The 24,030-nt window shown below is 41.2% G+C and overlaps 1 protein-coding gene across 1 annotated transcript in view; it reads left to right on the forward strand.

The window, feature by feature from the left end:
- The window catches only part of VRK1 (VRK serine/threonine kinase 1), a 79,756-nt gene extending 69,754 nt beyond the window's left edge, over positions 1-10,002 (forward strand). Inside the window, exons 12-13 of the mRNA XM_052659958.1 lie at positions 5,208-5,298; positions 9,912-10,002. Of these exons, the coding sequence (XP_052515918.1) occupies positions 5,208-5,298; positions 9,912-9,943 (123 nt within the window). The 3' untranslated portion in view covers positions 9,944-10,002. The remainder of the gene's footprint in view (positions 1-5,207; positions 5,299-9,911) is intronic.
- Positions 10,003-24,030: the final 14,028 nt, after the last annotated feature.

The following is a 24,030-nucleotide window of genomic DNA, read 5'->3' on the forward strand; positions in this document are numbered from 1 at the left end:
GGGTCTTCCCAACCCAGGAATCAAACCTGGATCTCCAGGGAAGCCTGGTATGCAGTAGGTGCTTAGAAAATACATGATGGGGTTCCTGCCTCTTTTCCAGTAGAATCATGGTTACTGTGGAAGGAAATGACACCATGTGTTATTCTTATCACAGCCTTTAACACAGAGACTCATTTAAAATAATAAATCACTTTGATGTATTATAACATTTAGACCATTCTTTAAATTCATCTGCCCTTCACTTAAGTCACGGGCTTATTTCCTAACCCACCTCCCATCTTTTCATCTCTTCTCTTTTCCATTATGTCTGATCGTTTCCTACTTTTTCTCAAAACATCTCTAGAATTACTTCATGTCCATTTACATGGTTTTTAAGGGGCTTGCATCGTCAGCTCTTTGTTTTTACTGTAGTAGTGGACTATTTGCTCAACAGGTGCAGATCCCTAGATATGGATGCATGTGTAACATGCATAATGGCGGTTCGGTCCAGGGTGGGAGAGCAGGTAACGAGGGCATGGGCAGTGGCTGGCCAGGAACACATGAATGTAAGTGCTCACTGGCTCTCCAGGAAGGGGTCTGTTACAGTGAAAGCACTGCAATTGGTGACCACCACATCACTCTGAAAAGTCTTGTGGGAGGAAGTATGGTCCTGTGGAAGGAAGTTCTGATAAGAACCATGAGCTCTGAGTCCTCACGGCCTTACCCCCACCAGATTGAAATACTGAACAAGTTCTCCCAGCTTTGCTTCTGTCCCAGCCTCAGTTTTTTCTGCCTAGATAGTGAAATTTAACTAAGATCCACTGGTTTTATAAATATTGTGGTGTAGCATGAAGAGTCAGACACGACTGAGCGACTTCCCTTTCACTTTTCACTTTCATGCATTGGAGAAGGAAATGGCAACCCCCTCCAGTGTTCTTGCCTGGAGAATCCCAGGGACGGGAGAGCCTGGTGGGCTGCATCTATGGGGTCACACAGAGTTGGACACGACTGAAGTGACTTAGCAGCAGCAGCACATAGGTTTCTTTACTGTCATAGAAGATACATTCTGTCTTTTCCCTTTTAGTTACCACTAGTAACAAATATTCTATTTCTGGCTACTATTAAGGAATATAATATAATTTGTAAAGTGTCTACATTTGCCCGATGATTTCCGTGGCCTTAATCAAAGAAGTCCAATAAGATTAACTGTCTGTTGCAATCTCATGTTTGTGTGTAGAGTTCTTTGTTTGACACATGTGGAATAGCAAACATTTAAACTTTTTAAGCTGTGCATTCTAAGTTTCTGTAAGAAACACTTTTTAAAAATATGGTTTCCTATGAGGAAGGGAGGGAACAGAATAGAGGGAGCAGTAATTTTTAAAAAATTGTGTATATTTGATTGTACTGTGTCTTTATTGCGGCGCATGGACTTTCTCTAGTTGCAGCGAGCAGGGGCTATGCTATAATTGTGATGCACTGGCTTCTCATTGTCATGGCTTCTCTTGTTGCAGAGCACAGGCTGTAGGTGCGCGGGCTTTAGTAGCTGCAGCAGACGGACTCGGTGGTCGTGGCCTCCGGGCCCTCGAGCACAGACTCGGTGGTCGTGGCCTCCGGGCCCTCGAGCACGGACTCGGTGGTTGTGGCACGGGCTTAGTTGCTCTGCAGCATGTGGGATCTTCCCCACCCAGGGATCGAACCCGTGTCCCCTGCATTGGTAGGTGGATTCTTATTGACTGTACCACCAGGGAAGTCCCATGTAATAAACATTTATGACTTTTGTAATAAGCAGGGAAAAAACCCAATAACAGCCCTTGAGCACACATCTCCTTTGCTGTAACCATGAATTTGATTGGCTTCTCTTAGATGCTGCTAAAAGCATTTAGAAGTTATCTTTGGAGAAGGAAATGGCAACCCACTCCAGTACTCTTGCCTGGAGAATCCCATGGACAGAGGAGCTTGGTGGGCTACAGTCCACGGGTCGCAAACAGTCGGATATGACTGAGCGACTTCACTTTCACTTTGGATGTTTGAGTTGGGGTGCAAAGAATTGGTCCTTGGTTTTTGTCTCTGAAGACTTTTCTTCTCTTTTTCCTTAAAACAGCTTACTGGCCTCCATTCAGTTAGACTGTTAGTAAGTTATCAGTTCAGTGCATCTAGCTGATTTGTCTTCCTGTTTTTAAATTAGAGGTGAGAAGCTGCTAATTAAGTAAGTTGTAGCCAGCATATCTAGGCACTTCAGAAATACAATGTGTAATGTATGCACTCATGCCCTTTGAAATAAACCTGATTTTTAAAAGATATTCTAGCCATGCTGAATTGAAAGAAAGCCTTATCCTAAGCTTATGAATTACTCTTGTATGTCCTGTAATAGTTTGGTTTTGTTTATAAATGTAAAGAAAGGGACCTGTGAGACCTGATATGGAATATGTCAAAGTCAGAGCTCAGCACACTTTGTAAAGTTGTTTTCTGTTCACAGAAAACCAAAATAATGCACTGTCTGAAGCCCAGGACGCTGTCAGGTAACAAAGTGAAGCATTTGGTGATATCGGGAGAAAGAAGCTGGCAGCACGTTATTAGGAAGTTTACTCATTGCCTTGTAAAATGAGTAACATACTTAGATATTCTTTTTGTTGTTAATTGGTCTTAGTCTGTAGACCGTTGGTCCTTTCCATCTTTACTGTATGCGTTGTCAGAAGAGTTGGGCAAGAGACACCCAGCTGGAGCGTGGATTCATGAAATTCAGTGCTTTCCCCAGTGCATCCTGCTCAAACACAGGTGTTTCTTTTGTTGGTTGAATACTGTCTGATTTTCATTCCTCTGTAATTTACCTGCATGGGGATAAAGAAAGCTCCTACTTATTAAATAAGCTTGAAAACAAGATGAATGCATTGGGTTCTTGGGTAGAACGTATTGGATAGCTCCCTTTATAATGAGCATTTAAAAATCTGCCCTCCTAAAACTGGAAAATGCATTCTCTCCTGTATGGAAAGCAACATAGTACTGAAATATTCCTCCTTAATTTTGGTCCGAACGAACAAAAGTGTCTGTGTTTATTCCTGCCTAATGCATCACAGATCTGCTGACATGCTAACCTTGGAGTCTTGGCTGGCGTTAATCAGGCCTGTGCACCGGCAGGAGAGAGGCACCTAATGCGCTCCATCAGTGCAGTTTGCATATGGAAGTTCTCACAGGGGAGCTGCCCTGTGCCAGCTGAGGGTTACCTGCCCACTGCAGTTATTGTATGTAATTATCGAACCAATCTGTTCAGCCCAGCAGGGTTTAGATGGTAATCATGAAGCAACACTTTGGAAAAGAAAGATGTAAGGCACTCGCCCCTTCTCTCATCACTTATGTGAAGTTGCAGCCCCTCTTCCAGCTATTTTTGAGAAGCAATACCTCCATATACAAATCTGCTAAATGAATGCCTTTGAAAGTTTCTTAAGGTTTAGTCAGGATATTTTTTTTATATTTGCAACACATTTTCTTCAGGACCGTGGTGGGTATGTCTGAGTTCTCATCTTTCCACAGCCACCCTCAGCGTGTTTTGAAACAGTGGGATTAATTGTGGTACATAGATAACAACAGTTCTGACCATTTGGCGGTTTTAAGATGATGTCATTTGGATAGAGTTGTGCTTTCCCTGTAAGTTGTCTGTGGAACGGAACCCATGCTTGCCATTAGGAAAAAGAACCATGTCCTGTCAGCAGGCATTATATATACTCTTTCATAGCTGTACACAGTATGGCCTGAAGCTGGGAAAATTATCTTTTCAACAAAGTTTAACTTAAAATGAATTGTTAGGAAGATATAAACGAGGACCTTCTGATGTGCTGTGATCTCTGAGATTTGGGAGGTATCAGATGATTTCCTAAATGCTACAGACTTACTTTAGGAAGCCAAGAGAAGCTCTGAGTTCTTATGTGGATTTCAACGCATTTAAATTTGAGACTACATGGGATAATAGCTGTATGAAAAATACAAAGTTTTCAGTTCATTACTAATGTCCTTCTATAGGTATACCCACATAGAGATGTTATGAATTTTAGGGAGGATATGTATATACACATACATACATACATATACATATATATATATGATTGGAGAAGAATGACAACCCACTCCAGTATTCTTGCCTGGAAAATCCCATGGGCAAAGGAGCCTGTGGGCTATAGTTCCTGAGGTCACAAGAGTCAGACACAACTTAGCGACTAAAAAATAATAAATGTTTATAATTATGACTGATTCGTGTTGATATACAACAGAGACCACCACAACATTGTAATTTTCCTCCATTAAAAAAAAAAAAACGGATCACTTTCTGTATACTTGAAACTAACACAATATTGTAACTTAACTGTATTTCAATAAAAAATAAAATTAAGAAAGTAAAAAAAGAAAAAGAATTTTAAAATGTTTTACTCAGTATTGAACTAGTTAGAAACTATAGTTGTGATAGAAAGTAAGAAAAATAAGTTACATGAACATTTGGAAAGAATTGGGTGTGATAGAATGTAGGCCTTAGCTCCAAAGTATGAATAACACTTGCCTAGAAAAGTACATAGAAAACAGCAAAGGCATGAGAGAGTATTAGAAGATCCATTCTGTTTCTGAGATTTTAGGAGCACTGTATACTTTCAAGACTCTTCCTTTACAGTAAGGTTTATGGCCTTAAACTTAAAAAAAAAAAATTTATTGGAAGTTTGCCATAGTTGATTAATGTAATTTTCCAACCAACTTATACGGTATAAGCACGGATGCAATACATGGGCCAGGTATATATTTTCCTATTAAATGAATTTACTCCCCACCCCCACCCCCGACCCCTGCTTCCACAGTGTAAAATGGCAAAAGTAAGTATCATTGGCTTGAGCAAGCCATGGTATCAAATTTGTAGAACACTTTGCTTTCAAAAAGGGTTTCTGTATAGTCAGTCCAGGTGGCTAAAACATGACTTTCAATGATAAATTTTAAGCATAAAAAGGTGGATATAGCAAATGTACCCATTCCTGTGCTAACTCTATAGGTAAAGTTTCTCTTAACCACATTTTCTCTCATCCCTTACCCTTTCCTTAGGTGACTCCCATCCATGAAGCTGTGTATATTCTCCTGTATGTTTTGGCACACTCAATCCTGTATAGATACATTCATGCTAATATCTGGTAAACTTGTATATTTACTTAACCATCATGCGACATTTCTTTTTCTTTCTTTTAATTTTTATATGTAAGAAGAGAAAGAAAGAAGCTGAGAAGAGCGTAGAATGTAGTGTTGAAGAGATGGAATGCTCGGATAAACAGACAGAAGAGGCCACACAAACCCGTAAGTTGACGGTCTGTTAGTTCTTATATAATAAACGCAAATTTCATTTCTTCCCACGGAATAAAGGGTTAACTGTTTGGGTCATAACATTCTCATTGTATAATTTTAAAAAGTAAGAGAAGGTCTTAGACACCATCCATCACATTGTCCCTTGTTCATGTTTTGTGTTATATACTCTCATCATGTTTCCAGTAATCCTGAAGTTGGGACCAGAAGTTGGTCTCGTTTTGCAGATACGGAGCCCAATACACAGAGCATTCACATGATAGAATGCTGTGGAAGGGTTAGAGGTGGATACCAGAACACTTACTTCTCGGGCTGCTCTCTGTCCGGCTGCCCACACTTCACCATAGAACTCTGGGCTTGAAGGGCCATGTCAGGTCAGGTGGTTAGTACATGGCTTACCGCAAGGTCTGCCAACTCTTCTGTCAACAGCTTGGGCTGCAAGGAATTAAAGCCTTGAATCATCGCTTTTCCAAGCTCTTGAAGCAGGAAGCAAAGTATAAAGTCATTTCTTCAGTGACTCCTACACTGGTTCTGAGAGCATGGCTTCCAGAAGTGACCTTAGCAAGGCAGCATCTACAAAGGGCAAGACGAGGTGGGACTTTGGTCTGGTTAGTGAATGGCCAGCCTGTGGTGTGTAGGCACACCTGTGGGGCTCAGAAAACGGGGGGAATGTTCCAGGGTTCCTGAGAGATGGTTTGCTTGCCTCGCTGAGGAGAGATTCAGAGCTGGCTACAGTACCATTCTTCACTGCCCCCAGGGCCTCCCCCTCCCCCCCAAATCTCTCTCCTCTCTGTCTGCCTTTTATTTATTAGTTTGTTGGCCCTGAAATATTTCTGATTTCTGAAAGAAAAGGCTTATTTTGGGAAAAATTTCATCAAAGTGTCAGTGCCCTGTAGAGCCAGGCCAGTGCTGTATTTTTCCTTCCCTTTGACAAGCAGCACTGGTGCCTGTTTGTGGAAGGCAAAAGTTGACTTTGGAGAGAGAATCACCTTCACCCTGATTTTACGATCATTTTCTTCATTGTATATTATGGATAGTTCGTCCTTAGGTTTATCTGAATTTACCCAAGAGAACCCTTGGGGCACCTGAAGAGGAAGTGTATAGCATCACTCTGGAAGCTAAAGGCTTTGAAACAGTGCCTCTCACTTTTCCGCTGCCGTCTTCCCATTCCCTCCTGTTTTTGTTTCCCTCCCCCTCCCCTGTCTTGTTCATTTTGTTATTAGAAAGTGAGGATTCCCGGGGAGCAATACATGGAAGTATGTCTCAGCCAGAGGCTAGTGGCAACAGCTATGATGGAGACTGGGAGCCAAATTAAGGAGCATTTATAACAATCGAGCAATATTTTTACCTAAAGAAACCCCTTACATTTAAAACAGGCAATTTTAGTTTAGGAGAGGGCCTGTGTTGTTACAGTAAGGTTGATACCCATGTAGACCGAAGCCAGTTCCCAGCTGTGCCTGGGGAAGCCTCCTGCCTCCCTTCATGCCTGAGGGTCGTTTGTTCCCTGAACTTTGCTTAATGAGCATCTGAGATATTTGTTTTGGTGCTGATTTTCAGTTTGACTGTAATTATGAAAAGTGTTTTTTATACCTAAAATTTTAATTTAAGATCCTTATACTGATGGTTTTTTACTGTAAGAAAATATATTAGTATCTTTGTTTTATTTATTAATGACAAAAGAAGAGAATAGACTCCATCACTAAGAACAATCCAGATTTTTTTGATGTTAAAAAAATGAAGATAATAGATTCTCTTTTACTTGTATAAACTCTGAATTGCTTTAATTAAATGCTGTTATTTTCCCATTGTAATTCTTTCTCTCCATTAAAATATAAGGCTAGTTAAGGTATTTTGCTATCTAAATATTCATAAATGAGAGAAATTTTACCTGAGATAGTAAAATGTTATTGCTTCTTGCGAAGAAAAAAATCCATCCAGGGGTTCATGAAAATGTATGTATTTGTATTCATCAATTTAAAGTAACTTGAAGGAGAAGGCACATTATTACATTTGAATTTTTTAAAGAAATAACATAATACGATTCAGTGAATTCTGTGTTTCTAGAGCTTTAAGATTTTGTGTCAGAAACATGTTTCAAGAATGGTTACCTCTAACAGCTGCTTTAGAAATGTCAGTTTCTTCATTAACAATTTTATTTTCAAACACAATTTATGGTTTACAATATGGTAAGAGATTTTTCTCACTGTGTGATCTTTCAGAATGCTGTGCCTAGCAAAATGGGAGCAACTTTCCTTTAATATCTATTTAGACCATTTTAAAAATGTGTATAATTTTCTTGATACACCTAAACTCATTTTGACTAGCTGGGGGTCTATTGTGTAAGAACACTTTCTGAAAGCTTTCAAAATGTGTATTGTGTAGGTTTTCTTGAAGAAAGAGAGGGGGTGACGGGGTGGTTTTCAGGAAGAACAGAGGCCTCTAATCCTTTTATTTTTATGCAAGGCATAATTTTTACCAATTGAGGAAATTTGGTAATTTGCTGCAAGTAATTTTTTTCCCCCACAAAATGATAAACCTTTAAAAAAACCACATGTATTCTGGCATTTCAAAACCATGCCAGTATTTTAGAACTGCACTAACAATTAGTTAATATAGCCATGATATTTATGGCTAGTATACTTTGTCCCTACTGTCCATACAATAGACAGTACTCAACAGCCTACTCTTGGTGATGGCATTTTTGAAGTACCTTGGACTTTGGATTGTTCCTGAGGGTTCTTTGAGGAAAGCATGACATGTTTACGCCTTGAACAGCTATGGTCTAGTAAAGGAAGAGATATTTCTAAGGCACCCTGCAAAGAAATTTCCCACTTTTTTTTTTCCTTCTGCATCATAGAAGAGTATTCCAATCTTGTATATTTTAGTTTTCAAATGTTAAATTTTACACATTAGTCTTATGATTGGGCCTTTTACCCATAGTAAAATATTAAGAAAATGAGTATATATTTTAAGGGATTGGAGGAGAAATAGGTTTTTTCTTGAAACAGTCAGAATTTGTTATTAGGAGCCATTTTGAGTTGATACCTGTAGCAAGGTATCTTAAGTTGCATAATACTTCCTGTATAATAAATTCCAGGTGGTGATGGCATTTTTAGTTGCAGTGGAAAATTTGAACTCTAGATTGAATGGGGATAAGTAGCAGTGGTATTTAATCTAAGAGTAGAATGTCAAATCAGGACATTAATGAGAAAGTAGTTATAACTGTTAACTTTAGTGTACTTTGTAATGTGGCAGTAGATTCAGATTTTATTGAAAGGGAGATGTATTCCCTTTGACCTTGATTTTGTGGTATTCTATTATGCCAGTTTCAGACAATCACAGCGGTCTCAGTTTTCTATGCAAAATTAATTTCAAACTTATAATAGTAAAAACCTAAAAATCTGCCCTGGCATATTTTTAAAAGAAGGCCTTATCACAAAAATTGAAGAAAAACTCTTAAGCCCACCAGAGTATATAGGCTGGGCACTATGAGTGGTGGTGAAAAAAAAGGCATTTATATAAGATTAAAGTTTGCATGAATTGAAATGTATGGCCACTGAATAGAAACTAGAACCTGGAAAAATTAAAAAAAAATCCCTGATCTTCCAATTAAGCATCTAAATAAACCTATAATCAGAAAGCCTTTAGAAACTGTGTGATTAGACATGTGTGGTAGACATTTTGTCCTAGATTCAAAGGATGTTTTGTTCACTTCAGAAAAGAAATATTGATCTCTTCGTTGTTCAGTGTGCTCATTGATCACTTGCGGGCTCCTCGCTGCCCTCACCCTGGTTTCGCTGCTCTCTTCTGGCGGAAGGAAGCCCTGAGGCCTGGAAGGCACACTCCACTTGCCAGCACAGGCGGCTGTGATTGGGCCGGGCTCGTCCTTCTGCCTCTGCTGTGCTCGAGGTGGAGGTGGCCTGGGGTGTAGGAGGACAGCGTCTCCTTGGGGAGGCGGATCCGCGTGCCCCGGATAAAGGAGCGCTGGCTTCTCCCAGCCCAGGAGCTGTCCAAAGGCACGTTAGGCCAATGTCAGATGTGATGCTTTTCTAGAAGGCGACTTGATTGGGATCTACTTAATTCCTAGTGGACAAGACTTTGCATTTCGGAATAGCCCACTGCTCTCCTGCCTGAAGAGTAGAGGGAGCAGGCTTTAAAAAGCAACACATCTAGGCAAAATTCCTGGCTTTTCATAATAGCGTAACTCAGTGCTTTCCCCCAAGGAACACCTACCTCGTTGCTATGATTTATATTAGGAGTTAATGTTTTAAATTGCACAATAAAAATTGGGGGGAGAAATAGTTCATGACCAGTGTGAATGGAGTATATTTTACCAGCGGATGCATTCTCATATAACCTCAAAGTAGAAGGTAGACTTTGTAAGCATGTCTTTTGACACACTAAAAAAAACGACACAATTTTCTAAGATTTTCAGGGTATTAACAGTTATAAATTGGTGTCTGAATTTCATGTCCACTGACTACACAAAATCATAGTCAGTCAGATTTAGAATATTAGTAACTGTATATGGAAATGCTTATATATTTGTTATTTTGCTTTTGTAAATTAATGATTAATGATTTAAATCTCTTTGTTTTCTCTTCAAGGTTCAAAAACCAGAAAGAGAGTGCAGAAGTAAATATTGTGAACTGGTTTTCTTTTCTTCCTTTCATTTGGCTTTCCTCCTTTCAATTCGACCTTTTCCTCTTTTTCTGTATAAGTGTTTTTATTTTCATGTGTGTCTCATGGAAGTGGGGGTAACAATGAAGTACCTATGTGTTTGAAAAGCAGACTTTTTTAAATAAATACTTTATACAATTTATTAAAGCCTAATTTATAAAATTTAACAGTTTTAAGGTTATACCCTTTAAGATGTCCCATGCAGTTTGTTTGCACTTTTTAATTGTTGTATGTTTTCCAGAGTATAAATGTCCGACAAAAGCCTTACTTTTAAGGAAATACACAACTTAAAATAAAGGTCCTTTTTTGCTTGATACAAATACACAATTTGTTGTGACCATAAGATTTTAGTTTGTACTGATCTTGTTCAGTTTTGTAAGCATTTATTAATCACCTGCTGTATGAAATGAGAGGTACAAAAAGGAGGGAAAGGATTATGGAAGAAAACATAGAATAGTAAGTATATCAGTGAGAAATGAAATATGTATTGGAAAGATTACATGAGAATTAGTTAAGTGTGCAAGCTGTATGATAAGAAAACAGTTATCACATGGTGGTATGATCAAAGATTTTATAGACTGGCTTCCTTTAAGGAAATACTGTCAAGTATATACATGTGACTTATTGTTCACTTACAGGAGATTATTTTTCTTACAAGTGTTTTATTTTTTGTATATTTGTACAGAAAACCAAACACTTTAGAGTTTAAGTGATTAGAAATTTTAAAATGTGGACTTTTTATAGTTGCATTAGGAATAAAGCTTGGAATTTAAACATAAACAATTTCAAGATTTGCTTCATTAGAGAAATTGGAATTGGGTTGGATTTTCTAAGGGTGGAATGCCTTATGACTTATAACCTATACAGTGTTTTTAGATGGTCTTTTATTTAAATATTTAAGCATTTATTTAATATGTATTCAGAATATAAGTAGCACATTAAACTGGCAATTTCTCTTGCTTAGGACAAGGCTGAAGTTAGGTATTAGAGTTTGTTAAAAAAGCAAGTTAATTTGAAGAAAATATTCACTAAATAATAGTACAGGTGGATGTAGACACACCAGAAATTGTCAGGGTTGTACCGGGTTTGAGCCACTCCAAACCAACACAAGGACTTCACCCTTTGCTCTCCAGCGTGGGTATTTAGTTGTCTCACGAAGCGTCTATCACTGTGGTGGTTGGATATTGAAATATGAAAGCAGATCTGCAGCTTTCCTTTGAAGGTTAATCGTAAATGCCTCCTGAAGTTCTTGGGCTCTGTGTCTTTGCAAAATAGAGAACTAGATTTTGGGCAGAACCTCCTCCAGTTTTCTGTAGATTGCTGGATTTTAGTACTCATCGGTGCTATGGACTCAGGTTTATTTGCAACACCTAAAATCAACTCTCGAGTTCTGTTTCAAACACATTGACGCTTAAAATAGGATAAAATGTGTGTGGCGTGTTTTTGTGTATATGCCTTAGCCTTTTTATTTTTCAAAACACAAAAACATAGCAAAAACCTGTTGGTTAAATATTAAGAAAACAAATATTTCCTCACATATTGTTTTTAACAAGTGCTGGCATTTTCTCGAATGTTGCTCTGTTGGCAGGGCTGCAGAAATGAAAACCCAGTAGCCAGTTTGATTCCTCAGCTGCATCCCTCATTCTGCTGTTCTTCTCCCTCTCTCTGGTTTTTCTTACCCATATATTTTTTTCTAAAAAGTGGTTAGATAACCGCCGTGTCATTCGGAGTTAGGCTTTCGATCCTTGACTTTTTCAGCTCCATCCTTGTTGTTTTCAGTCTTGGGTTGTCTTTCCGGTCCCTGCATCCAGTGGGTCTGCCTTTCTTCCTTCTCCCTTTACCGTGCAGCGTCCACGTGGGGCGTGTTCCTGTCCCCACCGTGGCCTGCCTTCCCCTCTGTTTCCTTAGGTTCTTAGTGATGAGCGAGGGTTTCAGCTCTGTTGAGGGCCCAACCTGTGCCAGGCACTTGCCTTCAGACAACGGGAGCTAGAGGTGCTCTGTATTTTCTAGCAAACAACTGATAAATCTTAAGATAACCATCGAAGCCCTGGTGTAAGGTAGCTCCTAGGTGGTCTTCAATATGATCTTTAAGACAAATCAAACGCTAATAGGCCAGGGCAGCAACCCCCACCCCCCCATCCTCACCAGTTACTTCTTTAATTTCTAACTTAAATGTGCATATCAAGAGCTTAAGTTGCATACCGGTAAATAATTGGTGGAAATATAAACACCTCATTGTATTTGTGTGTGTTATGCTGTTTATCCTTTAAAATTCTATTTTTAGTGCTCTGTATTCTTCTGTCATCATAGTGTGTTAGTAATACATGATCCCTGTAGAAAATTTAGAATATACAGAGAAATGTCTAGCCATATTCTACCACACACAGGCAACCCGCGGTTAATATTTTACACATCTTTTCTATGCATTTTTGTCTTTAAACATCATACTTTACATATCTTTATATTCTGCTTTGTAAAGTGAACGTTAAATACTGACCATGTTATTACAGATACTTTGTAAATATAGTCTTTGTGCTTCCATAATACTTTTTTCTTATGAATTCGTTATATTTTCATGACCGTTTCCCTCATACTGGACGTTTAAGTTTTTTTCCGTATTAGGGTATTATAAACAATATTCTTTGATAAAATTGGGCAGAAGTCTTTGTCCACATGTACAAGTGTTTCTTTGGTGGTGATGGTGGTTCAGTGGCTAAGTCGTGTCTGACTCTTGTGACCCCATGGGCTGCAGCCTGCCAGGCTCCTCTATCCAGGGAATTCTCCAGGCAAGAATACTGGGGTGGGTTGCCATTACCTTCTCCAGGCGATCTTCCCTACGCAGGGATCGAACTCGGGTCTCCTGCACTGCAGGCAGATTCTTCACCGACTGAGCTATAAGGGAAGCCCTAAAGTACTAACACACATTTCAGAGTCTCGCTAGGTTTGGAAGTATTTCCTTAGATTTTCCAAAGGGAACTTTTGGGTGAAAGACTATGAAAATGGAAGGTTTTTGGTGCACGTTATCAACTTGCTTTGCAAAATGACACCAGTTAACACTTGACCCAATAAATCAGTGCTCAGCTTAACATTTTTGTCATCCTACTACTAATTTTTACGCTTTAAGGTAATTTTTTTAAATTGCTAGTGACCCTGAGCATGCATTTGTAAACTAACCGTTCTGTTCACTGTCTGCATGTGTATGTTTACACTGTTTGTATAGTAATGATCTTTTGTCATGTTTGTTGCTGACTTTTCTCCTTTTTTTTTGAAGACTTAATTTTTGTGGCTTTCATCTGTTGATCTTTTTCATTGTCATTTCTGCCACTGTTTTAAAATATTTCCCATCCTGATATCAAATGTTTACCAGGGCGTTTTTTTTTTTTTTTTTAATGCTTCTGAGTTTTTAATCCATGTGAAATCTAGTGTATATGTATACCATGGGAGAAGGAAATGGCAATCCACTCCAGTACTCTTGCCTGGAAAATCCCATGGATGGAGAAGCCTGGTAGGCTACAGTCCATGGGGTCGCGAAGAGTTGGACACGACTGAGCGACTTCACTTTCACTTTGCTATGTATACCGTGAGATAAGGATCACAATGGATTTTTTTCCAAGAGCTAACCAGTAGTTTCACTACCATTTGTTAAATTCTCTTCCCCACCCCTTTCCCACTCTGGTCTGTTTTGCCTGTTTTATTACACGTTAAATTCTTACACCAGGATCTGACTGTCAGTCAGTTCAGTTTCATTGATCTGTCTTGTCTGTTCTTATGCCAGCATCACGCTGATTTAATTAGTGCCGTTTTACTTATTAATTCTTATTTACTGCCCAAACCACATTAACAGAAATCAAAATGAAAGAAAAAAAATTCATTTATGATCTCCCCACTGCCACAAAAATCAAACTCTTTTCCTTTGGTCGTATTATTTTTCAGTCTTGTTTCATGTAATTTTTCCAGCTGTACTAGTTGCACTGTTAAAGTTTTGCATGTGTGTCTTTTAAAGTTCCACAGTTTATTCTACATACCTGTCACTCATTAAGCTCTACTGATATAAAAAATACAAGACACACTGAAGAATTAACATTGGAAAGGGGTTCTTTAGGTAAATACAGCTGCACTCGCTGTATTAGTGATTCTGTGCAGTATATTGTTGCCCAGATGGTTTAGGCAACTCATACCACTTGGTTGTTATTTTACAAATAAAATAACTACTGTTTCCACTGTACTAAGGCTTGTTATTTGTATATTGGTGAGCTTTTTTTTAATTATAGCAGTAGCATTTTGTAGCTGATGAGTAGTAGTCCTGAATTTTTTAGTCTTGTCATGAAATTACCTGTAAAATTTCTCCATTGAGCAAAGTACAGATTTATTTGTGAATTGCAAAAGCCTCTTCAGAAAAACTCTTCTTTTTGTCTTGGTTAGGTCCACCATTTGTCAGGGGTCGAGTTATCAGTGGAAATAAGATCATCTTTGTGGTTGGAGTACAGAGGCAGGAAGGAATTTTAAAGGCACGAATCCAGCCTTGGGTGGGGGCGGGGAGGAGGTGGGACAGTAGGCTGAAATCTGTTTCCATTTTTCTCTAGGTTTTCCTGCTTCTGGTGTCTTAGAAGCAAGTGGTCATGATTTAGAAATGTGATCGCAGTTATGTAAATGAGCACATTATAACACCTGGGCCTCAGTTTGTTTAATAACTAAAAAATTGCTGCATTTTACAATTTTTCTGACCGTAACACAAAAATCATGGTACAGAAGTTCATGGCGCACCTTCTCGGTATTCTCAGATGTGAGAGATGTTTCAAGCTTTCCTCATACGGATGTACTTAAAATTCATAGTGAAGCAACTGAAGGGTCTGCTAACCCTGAACACTGTGACGTTCTAGGGCTGTGTATCTCGGAAGATTACATCTGGAAGTACACATTGTTCTGTTAGATTGCCTGGCCAAGAGAAATGGTTTATTTCTTGAACTTTTCAAGGTGGAGACCTGTGCCTTTAAGATCCTTAAGAAGACATTCATGTTCTAGGCACTTTAGATTCCACACTGCACTGCCCACCCCCAACCCCTGAAAAAAAAAAAGCTTTTTTTTTTTATTTTTATCTTCATGTGTTTCTCTTACCTCTTGTAGAATATTTTGGTGCTGACCCATGAGTCAGTCTACCTGAAGGAGTGCTATGCACGTCCTTACCTGTTTAGCACTGGTTGCCAAAGTGTGTGAAGTGTGGTCCACACGTAAGCACTCCATCACCTTGTACCAGCCACCGAAGTTGTGTTGTTTTTTGTTCCAGTTTCAGTGAGAAATAATTGACAAACATCACTGTAGGTTTCATAAGGTGAAAAGCACCTCTCAGGTTTCTCTTCCACAAATTCTTGGTAGATGTTTGAAAACTTAAGACCAAATACATAACTTACCCTATAATTTATCGTTTAAAATAGGATCGTTTAGACATTTCTTAAGATACATATGCAGTTACAGTGGGCTCCCCAACCCCCCACACACACCACCCTTTCTTAAAGCTCCTAACCATGCTTTTGAAAAAGAAGTCTGTATTCCAGGTGATACAAGGCCCCAGATAAGTCTTTGATATGTCATGCAAAGTGTTCAGAAAGCAAAGGTGGCTGAAATTACATCAAAATGGTTTCCAAGGCCCCGTCTGTTCCTTGGGAGGTCAGAGGAACCGCAGCCTGCAGAATCACAATTCGGGGTCAAGAATCCAGAACCCCTGCTGTTCCCAGTGAACTGTGTGATGCTCACAGAAGATGGTCGGAAGAGAGGGTCGCGCTAAGGGAACAGTCCTGATAATACCTGGTTGGTCTTTTAGCAGCAAAATCGGGGTGGAGGGGAGGTGGGGGTTGGAGGGGAATACGAAACTTTTAAAAATGGTGGTTGTGGGTTTTTTTTTTCTTTTTCCTGGTGTTATTGTTGATGTCCCTATTTGAATGTAAAGTCCCTAACAAAAGAAGCAGACTGCCTTTAGACTGCATTTACTGCTCTTGATGACTCCAGTTGTGTGTAAATATTAGAAAACAGCGGGGTCCTGCATTCCAAGAATCACTTGAGCAGTGCCACGAAGACAAGTGTCCTGACTGGTATTGTAGTCATACTCCCCGGCTCTCCTGCTGTTTCTAATCTGTGCGCACAGCCGTGAAAAAACTGGACTGACATTTACAGACGCAGCAGGGAGACACTTGACTAGGGAATGTTAAAGACTCCGGCACCTCCGATTCAAAGTGGCCACCACACACGATAAATCTTCACAGGAGAGCCAGTCTGCACTTCCCCGATGCCATAATGAGGGTATCTATAATGAAGCAAAGAAGTGGAACTTTCACCACCACCACCACTTGACCGCCCCCCGCCTCAAGCTCAACTTTTTAGCAGTCAGATATTTATTGTCGTCTCTTTCAGACCTAAATATCTGACAGGAGAATCTCATTCCGTGTCATGAAGGCTCTTTTCCTTTTGAACTGCTTTCTGGAGCCTGTCTGCTTTCGTCCTCACTCCTCACAGGGTTTTACCGGGAGGTTTCCTCAGGAAAGACCACCTCCCCATCAACCGCATAAAAAAAGGATTTCCCGGAACCTGTTGTAACTGGAATGGAGAAGAGAGTCGGTTGCTTTCTGCCTCGGGCTCGGTAGACTGCCTCTTCTGCTGTGTCCCAGCAGGCTGCCAGGTCTGCATGCCGCAATGCCAGTGATGCAGTTAGGTTGGCTGCAGTCTCTGGTTGACTTCAGTTAAGAGTTTCTTTCCCTGTGGGAATAAGACCAGACAGACTGTCATTTGCTATTACTAATTCTGCTTAGCATTATCACTGGAGCTTTTTTTTTTTTTTGTAATTAGCTATCTTAGTTGGCTCTTAAATTTTAATAGCCAATTGAAGCTACGTTTTAGCCAAGTTCCATATCTAAATTGCATTCAGTCCATTAACAAAGTTGGTTAAAAGGCTATTAAAACAAAAGCCAATATATGGTGGTTCGCACTTGTATCTCTGTGGCAGGAGCAATGCCAGCCTCCCCCCTAGCTCGCTCTCTTAAGGAACTTTCTCTCCCTCAAAGTTACATATAAGCTGGACTCCTACTTCCTTCTGAGTGGCAAGAAATCAACATCAAGATTTTTAGTATGTTAACATACTGGAAAATGTCACTGCCGACCCCCTTTTCCTTTCTGTGAGTGTTCTTTTGGGATTTGGTTTTATTTGGTTGGTGGTGGAGGAAGAAAAGGGGCATTTAATATTCCAACTTAAAATTGACAGGTTTTGAAAAGTGAATAATTGAAATGATGCTTTTCTCCATTTCAGCTGATCAAAATTATTAGCAAAACCATCTGAGGCACCTTCTGGTAGAATTGTAGTCTTGCTGGGTTTTAGTTTGTAAAACATTCTGCCAGACATTAAAAAAAAAAAAAAATTGTAGACGAGCCAGCACATAGGCTCAGAGCCCTCGTGCTTAATTGATAGTCTCTATTGTTCGTGCTTTTTAATTCAGACCATTTCTAACACTGATACCTCCAGCCCTTTGCAAATTGGTTTGCCACAATTTTACTTTCTACATGGCGTGCCCACTCCCTCCGTACTGGGACAGTTCGTCTGTTTTCCATTTTCAAAGATGCTTAATTTCAAAATTTTTTTTATAATTTGTGAAACAGGCTGTCAAAAGAAATTAGACTAGCACAGGCATGTTCAGTTGACATTTCCTCTCTGAATCGTCAGGACCCTGAGAATGAAGATGTGGGGAGAAACTAGCCGGTAAATAGGTCCTGTCACCGTGACTCAGACGAGTGCATCCGAAGCTCATTCCCACCTCCGGCTACCCATCTTGCCCATGACCTGTTTTGAAATGGGAATAGTTGATCCCCATCAAAAATGTACAGGTTTATTTGTGTGGGTTTTTTTTTACTCCAAATGGTGGCTTTGTAAATTACCCCATTTAGAAGATATTAGGAATTGTAGTTTAATCTTAATTTTTAAAGCAGTAAGCATGTTTGAATATTTTCCCCTCCCCAGTGTCTGGCTGTTACTTGGGTTAGCTTTCACTCTCAGAACTGTGAAGCTGTAGCTTTGCTGGTGCTATCCTCCCTACTGAAGGCCACCTGGCAGACAAATTCTAGTGAAACCCAAGCATTCATTATAGTTACATTTCCACTGTGAGTGTGTTTCATAGTCCTCATTCACACACGATCTTTCATCGGGATTTGCTCCTGTAGCCTTTGGCTAGATGACTGGGCTGCCATCAGTGAGAAGAGTAACCCTCCTTGACGAGGATGAAGAGCTTCACCTGTCTTAGAAGAGGGCCAGAAATGCTGGAGGGCCTCTCTGGTGGTTTCTGTCCTCTGCTAGAAGCTGACAGAAGAGGGCAAGGTCATTTTATCCCGTGTTAGATTATGTGCAGTCAAATTTTATTGTTCAGTCACTCAGCCATGTACAACTGCAACCCCATGGACTGCAGCACACCAGGCTCCCCTGTCCTTCACTGTCTCCCAGGGTCTGTGCAAACTCATGTCCATTGAGTCGGTGATGCCATCCAACCATTTCAGCCTCTGTTGCCCCCTTTTGCCCTCACTCTCTCCCAGCATCAGGATCTTTTCTAATGAGTCATCTCTTCACATTGGGTGGCCAAAGAAGTGGAACTTCAGCTTCAGCATCAACCCTTCCAAAACAGGGTCGATTTCCCTTAGGACTGACTGGTTTGATCTCGTTGTTGTCCAAGGGACTCTCAAGAGTCTTCTCCAGTGCCACAATTCAAAAACATCCATTCTTCAGCACTCAGCTGCCTTTATGGTTCAACTCTTAAGTCTGTCAAATTAATATACTATTAAAAATGTATATGTAACTAATTGGCCTTTGATAAAAATAGAACTGGCTTTGAAAATCAGGTCAAACTCTAGAGGTCAGGGCTTGATGGTTTCTCCTGTGGTGACTGAAGGCAGAAACAGCCCTCCCATGGTTTCTCAGGGGACCCTCTAGCTGATGGATGGCCTTTGTGGGCCTTAAGTGAATGTCTGCAATATATGTTAGACCTCCCTTATCCACACATCATTTTTAACTAATTTTTAGGAAATACTCATTTTGAATAAATCGATAGGAATAGTAAATAGTAATTATATAGCACTTCTGTAACTAATATTGTATGTCTACTATACTTTTTAAAACTGTATAGAGAGGATGATGGAAAAAAGTGATTGACAGTAGGTTTAAAAGAGTATACCATAAAACATTTGGGAACCTATAGTATATTACATATATATGCTAAAAATCAGCTGGAGCCTGCCTTGCTCTGTTGAGTCAGTTAGTCCCTGGGTTCCTGCAGAGCTCTGTACCGAGGGCATCTCCTGGTTGTAATACTGAACTCCGTATCACTTTGCTGTAGTGTATCTCCTGTTCTACAGCTCCTCTCTTGATCCTCACTCTTACTTTGTGCTAGTAATCCTCCCGAAGCGTCTTTAAAAACGTGTGGGAGGTTAATTTTAATCTTTTCATGTCTGAAAAAGTATATCTTTAATCTGTCTTCGTATGTAATAGATATTTAGCTAGGTATAGAAGCCTAGGTTGAAAAGTCTTTCCCTTCAGATTTTTTAGAATTTTGCACCACTGCCTTCTGGCATTTAATGTTGCCAAAGGGACGTCCAATGCATTGGTTCTTTTTCTCTATGATAAACGTTTAGGATCTTCTCTTTAACTTTGCTGTTATAATAGTTCACGACTGAACGAGGCATCTTGTCATTTGCTGTATTAGGAAATCAATTATTTGCCAGTTATTGAGAATTTACTTTGTCCCAGGCACTGTTCAGAACACTGGAGATGGTGTATGAGTAAGATAGATGAAGTTTTCACTCTCAGTAGAGCTTATAATCGGGTAGGGGAAACTAAGAAATACACAGATAGCTATAATAATTTCACATAATGACAGGACAGTGAAGAACATAGAAGAGAAAAATGAATTTGGAGGACGTCTGTGGGACAACATCAGGGAAGATCTGGGAAGACCCCTCTCCCTCTGATGAGATGATGTCAGAGTGGAGACCTGGCAAGTGAGGAGGAGGAGGAAGCAATCCAGAGAGGATGGTTCTCTATTGGAGGCAAAAGGAAGTGTGAAGGTCCTGAGCTGAGCGCTTTTTGACGGGCAGGGAGTAGAGTTGGGGGAGAGGTGGACGAAAGAAAGACTGGCAGAAATGAGGTTGGGCAGCTCGGCGATGCCACACCATGCAGGGTTGTAGGAGAGACTCTGGGTTTTATTCTCCTTGAAATGGAAAGTCCTTGGAATGTTACACACGGACACAAGGGGAGTGGTAGGCGCCACTTCCCCCTTTAAAAGACCACCTGAGGCGCGCTGGGAGAATCAGCCGCAGAGGAGCAGGAGCAGACGCGGGCAGCAAGCCCTGCGGAGGCTGTCTCAGACTCGCACGCCGTGGCTTGGCATCCACGGCCCTCCCGGCCAGCGGAGACTGCTGCTCAGTTCCGAGAAGCGTTCTTGTCGTCTTTATGTCCTTCCTTTCAATTTCTCTGTTTTATGTCTTAGCAGTTACTTGTTGGACCTCTTTCTTGTTTTTTCTCTAATTTTTTTCATCCCAGTCTTGGGGAGGTTTCCTTCATTTTAGCCTTAAACATTTTAGAGATAATGTTAACTGTTTAAGGCCACAATGAGTGGGGACGGAAGACTAGGGTCCAAGTGAGCCGCCTCGTTTCCAGCCCTGCATCTCTCTCCCCGGCTCCCTGGGAAACCTGGGGTCCTGTGCTGCCCAGGGAAGCCCTCCAGGGGCTGCTTCTGTGCTGCTACACCAGTGGGTGCACACTGCCTGCCAGGTGCTGTGTAATTGTTGGCAGAGGAAAGGGCAAGCAGAACTATTAAAGGAATATATTTCTCTAAGGAGTGCTCAGAGCTCAAGAAAAGTGTAGAGTCAGGAGGACACGTCACATGAACCGAGCTGTCCAAGCACTGACCTCCTGAGCCCTAGGGGACAGCCAGGACGTGCTGGTATGTGATGGTTGAAACACAGTTGGTGATTTTTGAGTAACCCGTAAAAAAGTAAATAACAGAACGGGCAAATCTTCAAGTGTCATCATCACATCATATTCTGGATTTATTTAAACATGATGCTGGTGTAACTTTTTCATTTTAAGCCTTCCTCTTTCCTCCCGCCCTCTCTTCCTTCCCTTTTTCCTTCCTTCCCCCTTCCTCCCTTCCTCTCTTGTATATTTCCTTTGCCACTAGTTAGGAATAAAAAGAGTGAAACTTAAGCAAAACAAAGGGTCCTGGGAAAAGTGCAGAAATGTGGGCATCATATCAGGTGGTCGTAGCTGGAGGGCAGAGCTCCCCAGACAAGTCCTCACTGTCCTGCTGTCTTGCTCAGTCCTCTACACATTTCCTTTGTCTTTTATATAAAGACATAAGAACCTGCGTATCATGCTGGTGTGGAGTAGCTCAGTCGTGTCCGACTTTGTGACCCCATGAACTGCAGCACACCAGGCTTCCCTGTCCTTCACTATCTCCCAGAGTTTGTGCAAACTCATATCCATCGAGTCGGTCATGCCATCCAAGCATCTCATTCTCTGCCACCCCCTTCTCATTTTGCCCTAAGTCTTTCCCAGCATCAGGGTCTTATCCAGTGAGTTGGCACTTTGCATCAGGTGGTCAAAGTATTAGAGCTTTAGCTTCAGCATCAGTCCTAATGAGAATTCAGGGTTGATTTCCTTTAGGATTGACTGGTTTGATCTTGCTGTCATTCTTTCTTCTGTAGACATGACACTTTTTTTTTGGAGCCCCAAAAACGTCATGTCTACGGATGAAATAAGTTACCAGCAACAGCAGCTTATACTTTGGATGATATCAGAAGTCAGAAGAGTCTGGACAGCCTTTCTGATTATCGGTCCCTCCCCCTTAGCAGTCCTTGAGCCTCCTGTCTTTGTAGCAGCACAGCATCTGGCACATCATTGATGGGGGATAAATATTTGCTGAATGAATGAATGACTGGCTGGAAGTTGAGGAAAACTGGGAAAACGAAATTAATCTGCCAAGCATAAATGTTCAGGGAAAAAGTATTGGTTACCCAAGAGTATCAGCTTCCCTGGTGGCACTAGTGGAAAAGAATCTGCCTGTGATGCAGGAGACCTCGGTTCAACCCCTGGGTCGGGGAGATCCCTTGGAGAAGGAAATGGCCACCCGCTCCGGTATTCTTGCCTGGAGAATCCCATGGACAGAGGAGCCTGCTGGGCTACCTCTGGAGTCGCAAAGAGTTGGACACGACTGAGTGACTAACACTTACCAAGAGCAGGATGAAGAAGGCATGGCCCAGTAGCAAATCATAGGGAAGGGAAGGAGACGTAAGCTGCTGACCGTCCCCTGGGCCAGGTCGGTGGAAGGGCGGTCACCAGCCAGAAGCTGCTTGACTGATAGACTCTGCAACCAATAGATCACATCTTGGTGCCCCATTCGCATGGACCCAGACAAAGGGAGGTGCTTCCAAAGAGTGTAGGAAGGATAGAGGATGGTTAAGAAACCATGCCCCACCAGGAAACAGTGGGAAAACGGATAATTTCATTTGGAGAAGAGGACAGAAGTGGTCTCAGGGAGTGTGGTGGAGAAGGTCAGTGTCGGCAGAGAGCTGAAAATCTGTCTTGTGAACGAACAGTATGAGTCCTTGGAGACTCCACGGCCCAGCCTTCCCGGGGAAGAAGAACTGGGAATACTTGGTCAGCAACGTGAGTGGCGTTCATTCCTAAGCAGGAAGGGGTTGAAATAACAAGTTACTGACATCAGATCATAATGTAGCAATATTAAGTAATGAGAGCTGAGTTTGCTTGTAGCTTATGGAAGACGATCTTGTTTTATAATTACCGATAGACTGCAAGGACAGCCTCAGTCGTTAACTCCCTTGGGTGCAAGCCTGGGTGGCCAAAGGTGAGCAATGATAGCACTGATCCTATAGTCAGCAGAAGTGCAGAAGCTTTTAGATTCCCGCCCCCGCCCCCACCCCACCTCTTTATTTCATTTGGTCCAGGAATGCAGGTGAGAATCCATCAAGCATCTTCTCTGGCTGAGGGCAAGCCCAGTGCTACACACAGTTTCAGATCTCTCTCCCTGTCTCTCTGTGTCTGTCTAGCTCTGGCTCTCAATCTCCTCTACCCTCCGCTCTCTCCTCTCCCCACCCACCACCGACTTCTCAGAGAATGTGGTACCCTCCCCTGTTTGGAAATCAAGCACCAAACCAGAAATAAACCAACTTAGAAAAGGCAGAGGTTCTTAACTCATAGCTCCCCTCTGTTTCCAGAAGAACATGGATGTGATGGACAAAGCGGCAGGACTTGGTCACGGGGCAGTAGCTGAGATCACTTAGAAGATGTCCCAGGTGGCTAAGAAAGTGTTTGTCACTGAGTCGTGTCTGACACTGTGACCCCATGGACTGCAGCCTGCCAGGCTTCTCTGTCCATGGGGGTTCTCCAGGCAAGAATACTGGAGTAGGTTGCCATGACCTCCTCTAGGGGATCTTCCCAACCCAGGGATCAAACCCAGGTCTCCTGCATTGCAAGTGGATTCTTTACCAGCTGAGCTACCAGGGAAGCCCCCAAATATAGGATACCTAGTTATTTTTGAATTTCAGATGAACACGTAACTTCTTCATATAAACATCTCCCCAGTATTGCCTGGGACATACTTTTTCTAAAAACAACGATCCATTCTGTATTTGAAGTTCCCATGTAACTGGGTGTCTTGTGTTTCTACTTGCTAAACCCCACCTGAATTGCACCTGCTGCTAATTTCCAAATGATGTGAGACAGAGTTTGGGAAAGCACCCTGCCAAACAGCCATGCGGAAGCAGTGTCTCAGACTGTCTTACCGAACACATCATTTAGGGATCAGTGAGGTGCACGATGGAATGCTAAAGACAAGTGGCTTTCATCTGCTTCCAAGAAAAGCCTGATACTGCCATCTTGGGTTACTAGAAATCCTCTTGATTAGGCTCCACAAGGAGAGACCTACAGCTACGTACCCACTCCAAGGTAACAGTTAACCCTCAACTGTAGCTGGATACAGATGGGCGAGGGTAAATCTAACC

Source organism: Budorcas taxicolor, chromosome 21, assembly GCF_023091745.1.
Source record: "Budorcas taxicolor isolate Tak-1 chromosome 21, Takin1.1, whole genome shotgun sequence".
Lineage (NCBI taxonomy): Eukaryota > Metazoa > Chordata > Mammalia > Artiodactyla > Bovidae > Budorcas > Budorcas taxicolor.